General features: G+C 40.5%; 1 protein-coding gene across 1 annotated transcript in view; it reads right to left on the bottom strand.

The window, feature by feature from the left end:
- SCG3 (secretogranin III) overlaps positions 1 to 11,485 on the bottom strand; it is a 25,542-nt gene extending 14,057 nt beyond the window's left edge. The window contains exons 1-8 of the mRNA XM_015817681.2: positions 11,422 to 11,485; positions 10,587 to 10,639; positions 7,584 to 7,629; positions 7,239 to 7,454; positions 5,014 to 5,156; positions 3,024 to 3,185; positions 1,694 to 1,847; positions 618 to 734 (exon numbers count right to left, since the gene is read on the bottom strand). Coding sequence (XP_015673167.1) covers positions 618 to 734; positions 1,694 to 1,847; positions 3,024 to 3,185; positions 5,014 to 5,156; positions 7,239 to 7,454; positions 7,584 to 7,629; positions 10,587 to 10,639; positions 11,422 to 11,458 — 928 coding nt within the window. The 5' untranslated portion in view covers positions 11,459 to 11,485. The remainder of the gene's footprint in view (positions 1 to 617; positions 735 to 1,693; positions 1,848 to 3,023; positions 3,186 to 5,013; positions 5,157 to 7,238; positions 7,455 to 7,583; positions 7,630 to 10,586; positions 10,640 to 11,421) is intronic.
- Between the last annotated feature and the right edge of the window lie 402 nt (positions 11,486 to 11,887).

The following is an 11,887-nucleotide window of genomic DNA, read 5'->3' as shown; positions in this document are numbered from 1 at the left end:
TGCAGGACTGGCCTAGGGTAATTTTTAGAGGGGTTTTAATTATATTTTAAATCGGACAATATTTAAATATCTCTTTTAATTAATTTTAAATTTGTATTGTTATTTATGTATTTTAATTGATTGTCAGCCGCCCTGAGTCCTACGAGGAGAAGGGCGGGATATAAATCCAAATAATAAATAAATAAATAAATAAAATAAAATAAAAAGACGATTCGGAATTTTATGCGATACATGGATAGATAATAGAAACAAAAATTGGAAATACACATAAGGTTATTGTGAGTTAGATATTGAAAGTATATAGTTTATATATTGTATAGAATGTTGATCCAAAGTATTTAAAAATGACATAGTCTGCTGAATATGCATTAGAGTTGTATAAAGGAAAATGGTAATAAAAACTAAAACAAAAAACAAAAACATTCTTATGTTCTGGTTTCCTAATTCCAATTCATGTCCCTCCGTTTGAAGACTTCAGACACCAAAATTTTGCACTTTGATACATCTTTACGTTACAGGCAGTGCTTTGATATAAACATGACCTGAGATTAAAAACATCACCCAGTGCAATTCATGAGAGAAACATGGTTTTAAAAAATTAATTCACATGCTCTTACCTAGGTACGAAACGCCTTCTTCCGGTGTGATGGTTCCATATTTAACCATCATCTTGACAAAATCTATTAGAGTTTTCATGATTGTTATCAAGGTTTCCTTTTCTTTCACTTCTTCCTCTGCGTGAAGAGTAAACAGATTCATGATCTCTTGGAAGTGATGATGGTTTAACTTAAAAAATACTCTTATCTATTGATCAGCACATTTCTCTCTCTCTCTCTCTCTTAGCCTGTTTGATTTTTCAGGAGAGGAGACAATTTGCACGGCTGGCTGAATGTGAATTAATGGACCTGCTGAAAAATACTGTATGACTTAATCTGCATAACTAGATTGTGCCCTTTTGCTATTCTGGACCAATACAGATCATGACAGCCGAGGATTATGGCCACTGATCTATATAGAAATGAGAATGTGATGGCTCAGCTTTTATTTAACTTCTATTCATTTTGATCCTGCCTTTCTTCTCCAGCAAGCACTCCAAATTAATGGGTGTTTATAGTGCTTTTGTTTATTGCTTCTCTCCCAGAGTGTTGTCATTTAATGATTTGAGCAATAAGTGAAAATCAGGTAATGGATTCATGCATCGCGCTAGGCCATCACGTTGTTTGCTCCTTCTTGGTTTAATGGGCTGTGTGAGCATGATTAGCTGCTGCATTTTGTAAATCTAGGTCTGTGCTTTGTGATCCTAAATTATGGCAGATGGCAAATCACAGTTGGGCCAATGGGATGCCAGAACCCAGCTCAGCAAGTAATTTGTGTCAATCTAAGCATTTGAACAACTGAAACACAAAATGGCCTGCTAAGGAGTTTTTCTTATGGTTCTTAAGATGCAAATGCGTCCCTCAATATAGGAATCAGAGTACTTATCAGAGTCCATGAGGTGTTAGTGTTTAAATTGATCTGACTTCACAACCATTTATGTTTATTATGCTATTGTATTTTTAAAACGTGTAAGTTGCCCAGAGCTGCTATTGGGAAATGGGCAGTTTATAAATCCAAGAAATATTTTTTTAAAAAAAGTTAAATAAAACATGGGATAGCTCTGCTTTTTGAAATGACTGCCCTATAGGAAACTCACCCGAGTCAAGGCTTTTTAATAGTTCATAGAAATTAGGGAAGTATTGGAGGTCCTCAAAGCGATCCTCTGGGGGCAGTTCGTTTCTTCTTTCTAAGATGTTGGTGGGTGTCCATGTATTATCCAAGGTATGATCTGGATCAGTACTTTTTAACACCTTCATAAAAAAAATAAAAGTACGTATCTTTGAGCCGGGGTGGCGCAGTGGTTAGAATGCAGTACTGCAGGCTACTTCTGCTGACCGCCAGCTGCCAGCAGTTTTTGGTAGTTCGATCTTGACCAGCTCAAGGTTGACTCAGCCTTCCATCCTTCTGAGGTCGGTAAAATGAGGACCCTGATTGTTGGGGGCAATATGCTGTCTCTGTAAACCGCTTAGAGAGAGCTGTAAAGCACTGTGAAGTGGTATATAAATCTAAGTGCTATTGCTCTCTCTCTGTCTACCTCTATCTATCTATCTATCTATCTATCTATCCATCCATCCATCCATCCATCCATCCATCCATCCATCCTTCCTTCCTTCCATCCATCCATCCATCCATCCATCCATCCATCCATCCATCCATCCATCCATCCATCCATCCATCCATCCATCCATCCTTCTGACGACAGTAAAATGAGGACCCTGATTGTTGGGGGCAATAGGCTGACTCTGTAAACTGCTTAGAGAGAGCTGTAAAGCTCTATGAAACAGTATATAAGTCTAAGTGCTATTGCTATTTGGACATCACAACCAAAATATTTGATATCAAATAATGCACAGCAAGGAATGCTTGAACAGGGAATTAGTCCACTTCTGTTCACCAAAGGGCTTAAATAAATTAATACAAAATAGATCTAGCAATAGGGCTAAAAGAAAGTGACTGGCCTAAGGTCACGCAGCTGGCTTTGTGCCTAAGGCGGGACTAGAACTCACAATCTCCCGATTTCTAGCCTGGTGCCTTAGCCACAACACCAAACTGGCTCTCCACAACCATGATCACTAAATGTATAAGAACACTTTAAAAGTCTAATTTTTAAGTAGCAAATACTAGAAGTGAACTACAGGGATTCCATTACTTTTATCCACTGTTAATGAATATTCAAAAGCATCTTGCAGCCATCCTATGGGATAGAATTGGCTGGGGTCATCCTATACATTACACTATAATATGGGTTGTTCAGTCCATACTGGATCCTATCATGGCAAAACTACTTTAGGATATACAGTGGTGGGTTTCTCAGGGGTGGAAAAGTTCTTTGACTGAGATGCTGTATTTCCTAAGAGAAGGACTGATAAGTAGGCATGTCCACTGAACTCTCCCATAAAAGTGGATTGCAATTAAGAAGTTATTACCAGTTTTACTTTCTGCTTCTCTTTGGTCTGACTGTTACTCTTGCTTGGGAGGTCCTCAAGACCCCTGGATGCCTTTTCCCGATCTTTAGCTTCATTAGCAATCAGCTGCTGCAGTGCTTCAGCCACTTCGTCCTCGAGGGTGTAGGCCTGGCTTTCGGTGATCTGGGGAAAAAGAAGAAACAACGGAGACTTTTTGATTCTCTCACCGAGCTCTACATGTATAATGATAATAATAATAATAATAATAATAATAATAATAATAATAATAATGATGATGATGATGATGATGATGATGATGATGATGATGATAACGTTGGAAGGGACCTTGGAGGTCATCTAGTCCAACCCCCTGCTCAGGCAGGAAACCCTATACCAGGGGTAGGCAACGTTGGCTCTTTTATGACTCGTGGACTTCAACTCCCAGAATTCCTCAGCCAGGCATGCTGGCTCAGGAATTCTGGGAGTTGAAGTCCATGAGTCATAAAAGAGCCAAGGTTGCCTACCCCTGCCCTATACCATTTCAGACAAATGGCTGTCCAGTTTCTTCTTGAAAACTTCCAGTGTTGGAGCATTTACCGCTTCTGGAGGCAGGTTGTTCCACTGGTTAATTGTTCTCACTGTCAGAAAGTTTCTCCTTAGTTCTAGGTTGCTTCTCTCCTTGATGAGTTTCCATCCGTTGCTTCTTGTCCTGCCTCTGAGGCAGCCCCTGAGATACTGGAACACTGCTATCATGTCCTCCCTCGTCCTTCTCTTCATTAAACTAGACATACCCAATTCCAGCAACTGTTCCTCATATGTTTTAGCCTCCAGTCCCCTAATCATCTTTGTTGCTCTTCTCTGTACTCTTTCTAGAGTCTCAGCATCTTTTTTATATCGTGGTGACCAAAACTGGATGCATTGTTAAATGAATCCAGTTTTCTCCCATGGATTTTGCTTGTCGGAAGCCATCTGGGAAACTTCCAGTGTTGGAGCATTCACCCCTTCTGGAGGCAGGTTGTTCCACTGATTAATTGTTCTAACTGTCAGGAAGTTTCTCCTTAGTTCTAGGTTGCTTCTCTCCTTGATTAGTTTCCATCCGTTGCTTCTTGTCCTGCCTTCAGGCGCTTTGGAAAATAGCTTGGCTCCCTCTTCTTTGTGGCAGCCCCTGAGATATTGGAACACTGCTATCCTGTCCCCCCTCGTCCTTCTCTTCATTAAACTAGACATACCCAATTCCAGCAACCGTTCTTCATATGTTTTAGCCTCCAGTCCCCTAATCATCTTTGTTGCTCTTCTCTGTACTCTTTCTAGAGTCTCAACATCTTTTTTACATTGTGGTGACTCAAAAGCACATATACGTGCTTTTGAGACAGACAGGCAAAAATAAATCACATTTTAACCCAGATAAATTCTATTGTGATCTCTGATTTATTTTTATTCTGCTCTGCTATTTTGCAGAATCTAAAAGCTTGACCGGAAATTTGAAAAGAGAAAGGAAGGGAGGGAAGAAAGAGGTAAAGGCAAATCATTTTTAACCGCATAGTTGTCTCTGTATAAGTGATCTTCAACTCAATGCAATTTTTTTTTTAAATGCAGAACTAAACAGAAAGCAAGTTAAGATTCACAGATTCATTGTAACTGCTTAAAGCTCCTCTTCACTTAGACGATGATCTTCTTTTTCCACTCTTGGGCAATTCAATGCTTTGGCTATGCGAGAAAGAACTTAATAGAAAATACTTCTCACATCCTTCCTATTTTTCCCTACCTTTTGAGTTTATCTGTCAATGATGAAATCTTTCAAGTAACTGGCAACTTGCATATCATGGCCAAACATCTTGTGACTGAAGTTACTGTTGAAAGCCTGAGCTCAAATGCAAAATAATACCGCTTTATTTAAAAACGAACTCATTCGCTCCAAACCTTTCTTTAGAATAGTCTCAGAACCCCAAACAAGAGGCAGGAAGAAAAATCAAGCAGGTTGTGCAAGTAAACAGATGCCCCAAACACTTACCAGGCCCAGATTTAGAAGCTTGGAAACAATCTTGTCAAAGACGCCTCTATCATTTTCCTCATAAATTCTCATGGCAATCTTCTGGACAATATCTTCAGCTGTTAATGGGGTCCCATCAAGTTGATGAAGTCCATCTGGGTCATCTGAAAGAAGAACAGGGAGATAAAAAGATGCTTTGGGGACAGCTGTAGGTCAGTGGTAGAATACAAAGCCCCAGGTCCAAGCCTTGGTATCTCCCGGAGAAAGAGACCTGGAAAAAAATTCTATCCTAAAAATTCTATCTAGCTTTGAGGCGTATGTCTCATTCTGCTCAATTTATGGTTTTCTCTAATGTTATGGCCCACAATTTGCTTGAATGGCTTTGTGGGGACCATCCTCCAAAAGGTAATTGTGATGCCATGATAATAAAAAAAATCCTTTCCTTTTACATTAAACTGAAATTAAATATAATCAAATTACGATTGCACTTAATAATAGGCATGACTACATTTAATCATCTTTTCCTTCTGTCCCATTAAACTTTATAATTTGTGAACTACCCCCGGAGGACTGTGGGGCCACACTCAAAACTTGAAGAACTGCATTGTGCCCAACAGTATAATTGGCCCTGTCTCTAGTCTCAATAATTATTAGGCCCAAATATTAGGCCGGTTACAGTATATTGAACTTCAGCATCAGATCAAATCAGATTTTTTTTTTGATTTTCTGCTATTCTGCTCTGCTGGACATACGTGAGTGTGTTGCATGGCTGTGTAGATTATCCCACAGTTTGTCTATGTATATAGCTACCCTCTTTACATATTTACTATATAAGCAAAGCTCAGTTAACACTGTGCTTCATAGTTAAGTAATCAAAGTTCATTCTGAGCTAATCAGCGGTCTCTTCCTGTCTTCCTTTTTTTTTAAAAAAAAAATGTCTAGTGCTAATTGTGAACCTCATGGAAAATTCACATCATGCGTGCGGAAAGAAATTGGTTTACGTAATGCTGATAAATTAAAAGGCTTCTATTTTTGCATTCCACATTGTTGTTTTTTTTTCTAATATGGGGATTACACTGCATTTGGATGGCATCCATGAGAACAGACTGAGATTTGTTATAGACAGAAATGTTCTTCCTGTACCAAAATGTGCTTTATAGTAGAATCAGATGTACCAGCAGCACCAGAGAGCAGATCTCCCCAATCTGATGCTCACCAGAAGTCTTATAACTAGAATTCAAGAAATTGACAACTCGAAGGCACCAGCTTACTTCAAATGAGTCTTCTCCAATGAAGTAAAATGCCTTGTTAGAATAGAGTAGGATAAAGCTAGAAGGGACCTTGGAGGTCTTCTAGTCCAGCCCCCTGCTCAAACAGGAGAACCTATACCATCTCAGACAGGTGACTGTCTAGCCTCTTCTTAAAGATCTCCAGTGATGGAGCGCTCACGATTTCTGGAGGCAAGCTGTTTCACAGGTTAATTGTCCTCACTGTCATTGTTTATTTTGAGTGTTCATCATCTCAATTTGGGATTCTAAAATTTTGAACTTTCAGTATTTCTACAAAGTTAGGCTTCTGTAAGCCTCTTCCTCCTCCTCCTCCCCCCTCCCCCCCAGCACAATATCTACAACCAACATTGCAACCTATGGACTTCAACTCCCAGAACTGGAGTTAACTCAGGAATTCTGGGAGTTGTAGTCCACAGGTCATAAAGTTGCCCTAATTGCCCATGGTGTAAACTGAGTTTCTCAAGTGCTGGTTTTTTTGGATCGCCGAAGTGGCACCATCTACACAGTCTTACGCACAAACGGTGCCACTTCGGCGATCCAAAAAACAGCACTTGAGAAACTCAAGTTATGAATCTATGACTTTGTTTGCATATCACACAAGTATTATGCTATTGGTTAGGTCTGGGCTTGGTCTGTTCGTATTTGTAGCCTTTGAAATGTGAAATCGTGGTTATGTGTGTCCTAAGGTACTGTGGTTTGTTTAACAAGCCACGGTTCAGTGCATTCTGTGCTGTTGCATAATGGCTTGAATTTTATTCTCCTCTTTTTTCCTATATTTCATTCCTTTACCCACGTCAGCAGTACTTGGCCCATGGCCAACTTGGCATTCCCGTTGCTTGTCCGCTAAGATTGATGAGTCTACCATGATGTCGTGCATTCAGAGAAGCTGTTCAACTCATCTGTGTATGTAAGATGAATTCAAAGCATAACCGTGGCCGGTGAAGGCTAATGCAGTACCTTGGTATTTATAATCCACATCACTTTTAGTGGAGTCATACTCATCCACCAGCCTGCGTCTCTTGGTGGAATCTGCATCATCAAGAGCAAGCTGTTGGCTATACAGAGGACTCCTGACCGATTCCATTTCCTTTTCTTTTCTGTCTTTTTCCACAACAGATCTCAGCAGGTTCAAGTCATCCACAAATGAATAATTCCTGAATTCTGGCTTATTTTCTGGAAGATCTGGAATATAGATGGGTGGAGAAACCATCTCATCCTCTGAGTAAGCAGCAGTCTGAATCAGGAATAAAAAAAAGTGTAAGGAATAGCGAGTAAGTAAGGAATTAAGAAAAGGTGGCTCACCTGTCCGGGGTGATTTCTTCATCTTGTCGGCCTCTGCTTCAGCAATCTGTTGGGGGAGACAACAAGGGAGGACTTGAACTGGCTTCTTGTGGCCCATTTCACCATCTGCCCAAGATAAACCGACAGGAGTAAACTGGGCTATAAGGAAGCATCTTTGGGATAGTAAACTGGGCTATAAGGAAGCATCTTTGGGATAGTAGCGATGGGGACCAGCCTTATCAAGTGGCCTTCTGTTCAATAAGTAGTCCTTTACTTAAAAGCATTCCTTTAGTGACCATTTGAAGTTACAACAGTGCTGAAAAATGCAACTTACGACCGTTTTTCACAATTATGACTGTTGCAACATCCCCATGGCCGCGTGATCAGAATTTGGACGCTTGGCAACTGACTCGTATTTATGATGGTTGCAGTGTCCTTTTGCGACCTTATGACAAGCAAAGTCAAGGCAGAAGCCAGATTCACTTCACAACTGTGTTAATAACAACTGCAGTGATTCACTTAGCAACTGTAGCGTGAAAGGTCGTAAAATGGGGCAAAACTCACTTAACAGCTGTCTCACTAGAAATTTTGGGCTCTGTTGCAGTCGTAAGTTGAGGACTACCTGTATATTCTGGCTAGTGCCCACCATGGCAACCATTTTGTAGATGCACATGCTTTTTCTCCAAGGCAGCCCTTTCTGAACGTGATTGTGTTGTTCTTAAAATTTCAAATGTACGCCTAACCCAGGGGTAGGCAACCTTGGCTCTTTTATGACTCGTGGACTTCAACTCCCAGAATTCCTGAGCCAGCTCATGCATGGCTGGCTCAGGAATTCTGGGAGTTGAAGTCCACGAGTCATAAAAGAACCAAGGTTGCCTACCCCTGGCCTAGCCCCAAACATTGCATACTTGTGATTAATATTTGTTAATACCAACTCATTTGAGTTTCTTTTTTTCCAGCTATTCCTACAGATGCTCGGAATGGACTTTTGGTAGCTAGTTATGAATTCTAGGATAGTCCCAAGATATCTGGGTGTGAAAATAACAGTCCTGTTGATCCAGTATTGGACTTTTGTATAATGAGAGTATTGTCAAGAGAGATTGGATCAATGTTTATGCAGTTCACTTGGATCAAAGGTACACAGCTACTGTCTGGAGCCACATGTTTTTGTCCCAAAATTGTAAGGCATTTCTCAGTTTTCACTAATTTACAATTAAGGTGATGGAAGAGAAACATATCAACCTCTTGGAGATTAACGAGGCCTCCCACATGTTACCAAAAGACCAAGTTTAGATTTCAGTCTGAAGGAAATAAAGTGTCCATGACTTAGATCAGGGGTCCCCAACCCCTGGTTTGTGAACCAGTACTGAGCTGTGGCATGCCAGCAACCGGTCCACACAAACAAGCAAAGTCCCATCAGCAGGATGCAGGCAACACACAAAACCACGCATCCTCCAGTCTGCGGAAAAACCTCTCTCCATGGAACCAGTCCTTGGTGCCCAAAAGTTTGGGGACCTCTGACTTAGATGATCACTTGCAGCTTAGCTATGGTTGGCCTTGGTTTTGGAACTTTGATAAATGGCAGATAAGAATGGAGGATGTCCAGTGGTGGCTTCTAACTTCTGGAGCAGCCTTTGTGGCAGGGGTCTTCAACCTTGGCAACTTTAAGACCTGTGGACTTCAACTCCCAAAATTCCTCAGCCAGCTGTGCTGCTGAGGAATTCTGGGAGTTGAAGTGCCCAAGTCTTAAAATTGCCAAGACTGGAGACCCCTGCTTTATTGGAATATTATTTAACCTCTAAACCTTTCTCAAAAAGTGGTGATCAGCCAATGCAGAAATATACTTTGCCTGTATGAGGTCCTAGTCTCACCCTTGCTATCGTTAATTAAAATGAGCAGATGGCAGCTATCTTGCATTACTTGCATTAGCTTGCCTTAGTATAAAGCATCATGTCCCCTACATCTCTACTTAAGCAGTAGGGGGGAAAATAATTATATTCCTCCCTTTGATATTTGCCTTATGTTCTTTAATGCTTTGTGGGTTTTACTTCTGATGTACTTTTCTCTGTGCCTCTTTAAGTTATTGGATAGTTAATTGCTGCTGGATTCCAAAATGTACAAGCTCTTATTTATCTCCTTCTTTTAGTAAGGTTTCTGGTAGCCAATTTGTGGAAATATAGTAAAATAAAGCGAAATAAACCCTCCCTCTCCCCAAAGACAGTCAAGAGAGCCATTTCATCTGCCCTAGCAAGAAAAGTAATCAGGCATTTTGAACATGCCCATTGTTGCTTTTATTGATTTCATAAATGGAAGAAGATGAGCAGTAGCTCAGGAAGGGAGAATATGCTTTTTAAGCAAAGGAGATGAAGTTCAGCATTTGGTACCTCAAGTAGGGCAGGAGAAATATCAGTTTAAAACCTGAGGTTTGCCAGTGTTTAACACTAGAAACAAATGGATCCCAGGTCTGATTCAGTCCCATGCTCTTCTTCCTCAAAGGCTAAAGCAGTCATTATAGAAAAACCGCTGTGAGGTGGAATTCTCAAAACTTTGTAGGACTATCACTCCAAAAACAACAACAACACAAAACCCCAAAAACGTTCCGAAGCTTTGGCTAATCATCAAAACATTTGAGGATTCCAGAACATTTTGAAGACTGACCACTATTCTTTTGTGCGCTTTTGGTGTGTGAACATCTACGTCATCAGATGCGTGAATCTGATTTTTTTTGCCAGTGATGAATTAGTCACTTGTCTGCTAAAAGCCCATGCTGTAACAGGGATGCAGTTGCACATAAGCTCCTGAACAAACTATTATATACATTGACTTTTGCAGGGCTGATGCATTAGCAAATATTTAGTCAGAATGTTTATGTGGGACAGGTTTTTTGGTTGGTTGGTTTTTTTTATTAGTACTACGAAATTAATTTCTTCAGATCACTGGGATTCTCCTAGCAGTTAAGAGGCTTAGGTTCTGCTGATTTTTACATTACTGAAATATATTTGTGTAGAAACTTGCTTTACCTACCTGTTCTTCCAGTGGTCTCTCTACACTTAGTTCTCTGTTGTATATTGTTTTATCTGGAATAGAGACATACATATTTAGACAGCTGTGGTACAATCGGGGTGTCACACTTTCTCTCTTGCACATATCTATGTATATAATAATAAAATATATTATTAAAGTCCATCCCGACCTCTTTCCCCAAATACTCCACTTGTTTAAAAATGCTGAAACAAGTCCCAGAGGAATCTTGTCAGGGGAAAACCAAACAAAACATGGATTTATTTTTGTTTTTAATTAATAGAATTAGCACTGGATATTCCTTCAGATAAAGGCATCGCTGTTATTTGTCATCATAAATCAACTAATGCACACAATTTAAAAAAGAATCTCATAAGAACTGGACTAAAATAGCAGTAATGTAATCAGCTTGAAATAATCAAGAGATTAAAAGATTGTATGACATTAAGAGAAACCTGTAACAAAGGGAGACTGCGAAAATGTTTCCCTGCAAATCAGAGGCCCAGCATGAAAACAAAAATGTAGAATAAAAGAAATTCAAACTTTTTCTCCAATTTTTCTGGAATCCCCCTCTTTTTTCTTGTCTATTTAACTTGGCACACACATCAGCTTTTATCTAGGGGCTGTGTTCCAAATCTGTGTACGTAGGTTTTGGAACCAATTTGAACCAACGTGGTATAATTTTTATTCTTTAAAAATCGTTCAGCATCTCAGAACCTCTCCTTGGGTTATTTCTTTCGCCTTGCAAGGCAAGGGGTGACAAGAATACATTACAACTACCGAAAGATGAAGAAGTTTAAAAACGAGACCAACCCATTCGTAAGGCTGGTTTGCTTACCTTCTCTTGCACCTTCCGGCTTCGGGAAGCCAAACATTTGGCCTACGATCAAGGACAACACCGTTAACAGGCTGAGAAGCATCTTTCTGCCCATGGTTTAGGAGAAAATCCCGCTGTGGGGGCTCCAGGGAGAAGCAGGATCTAGTGCAGATCAAAGGGGCACCCAACAAGGATGCTTCGCCTCTTTCTTTTGTGTGATGACGTAGGTCTCTGGGCGGATTCAGCCGGTAGCTCAAAGTACCAGTTCAATGAATCTGGAGCTGTCCAGGGCTGCTGGTGCTGAAATACCCAGAGTCCCAGCTGCTCCTGGATAAAGCCAGCTACTGGGAGGATGCTGGAGAGATTCCCAGTGACAGATCAGCCTCCTCCCTTCCCCCCCCTTTCCCTATCAGTAGATGAGCTAGTTCCTTTCCCTCTGGGCAGATCCTAACGGGGGGGGGGGGGAGGAGAGAAGAGGGGAGGAGAT

Source organism: Protobothrops mucrosquamatus, unplaced genomic scaffold, assembly GCF_001527695.2.
Source record: "Protobothrops mucrosquamatus isolate PMUCROS unplaced genomic scaffold, P.Mucros_1.0 scaffold_8, whole genome shotgun sequence".
NCBI lineage: Eukaryota > Metazoa > Chordata > Lepidosauria > Squamata > Viperidae > Protobothrops > Protobothrops mucrosquamatus.
This window is presented reverse-complemented; position numbering and strand designations above follow the sequence as displayed.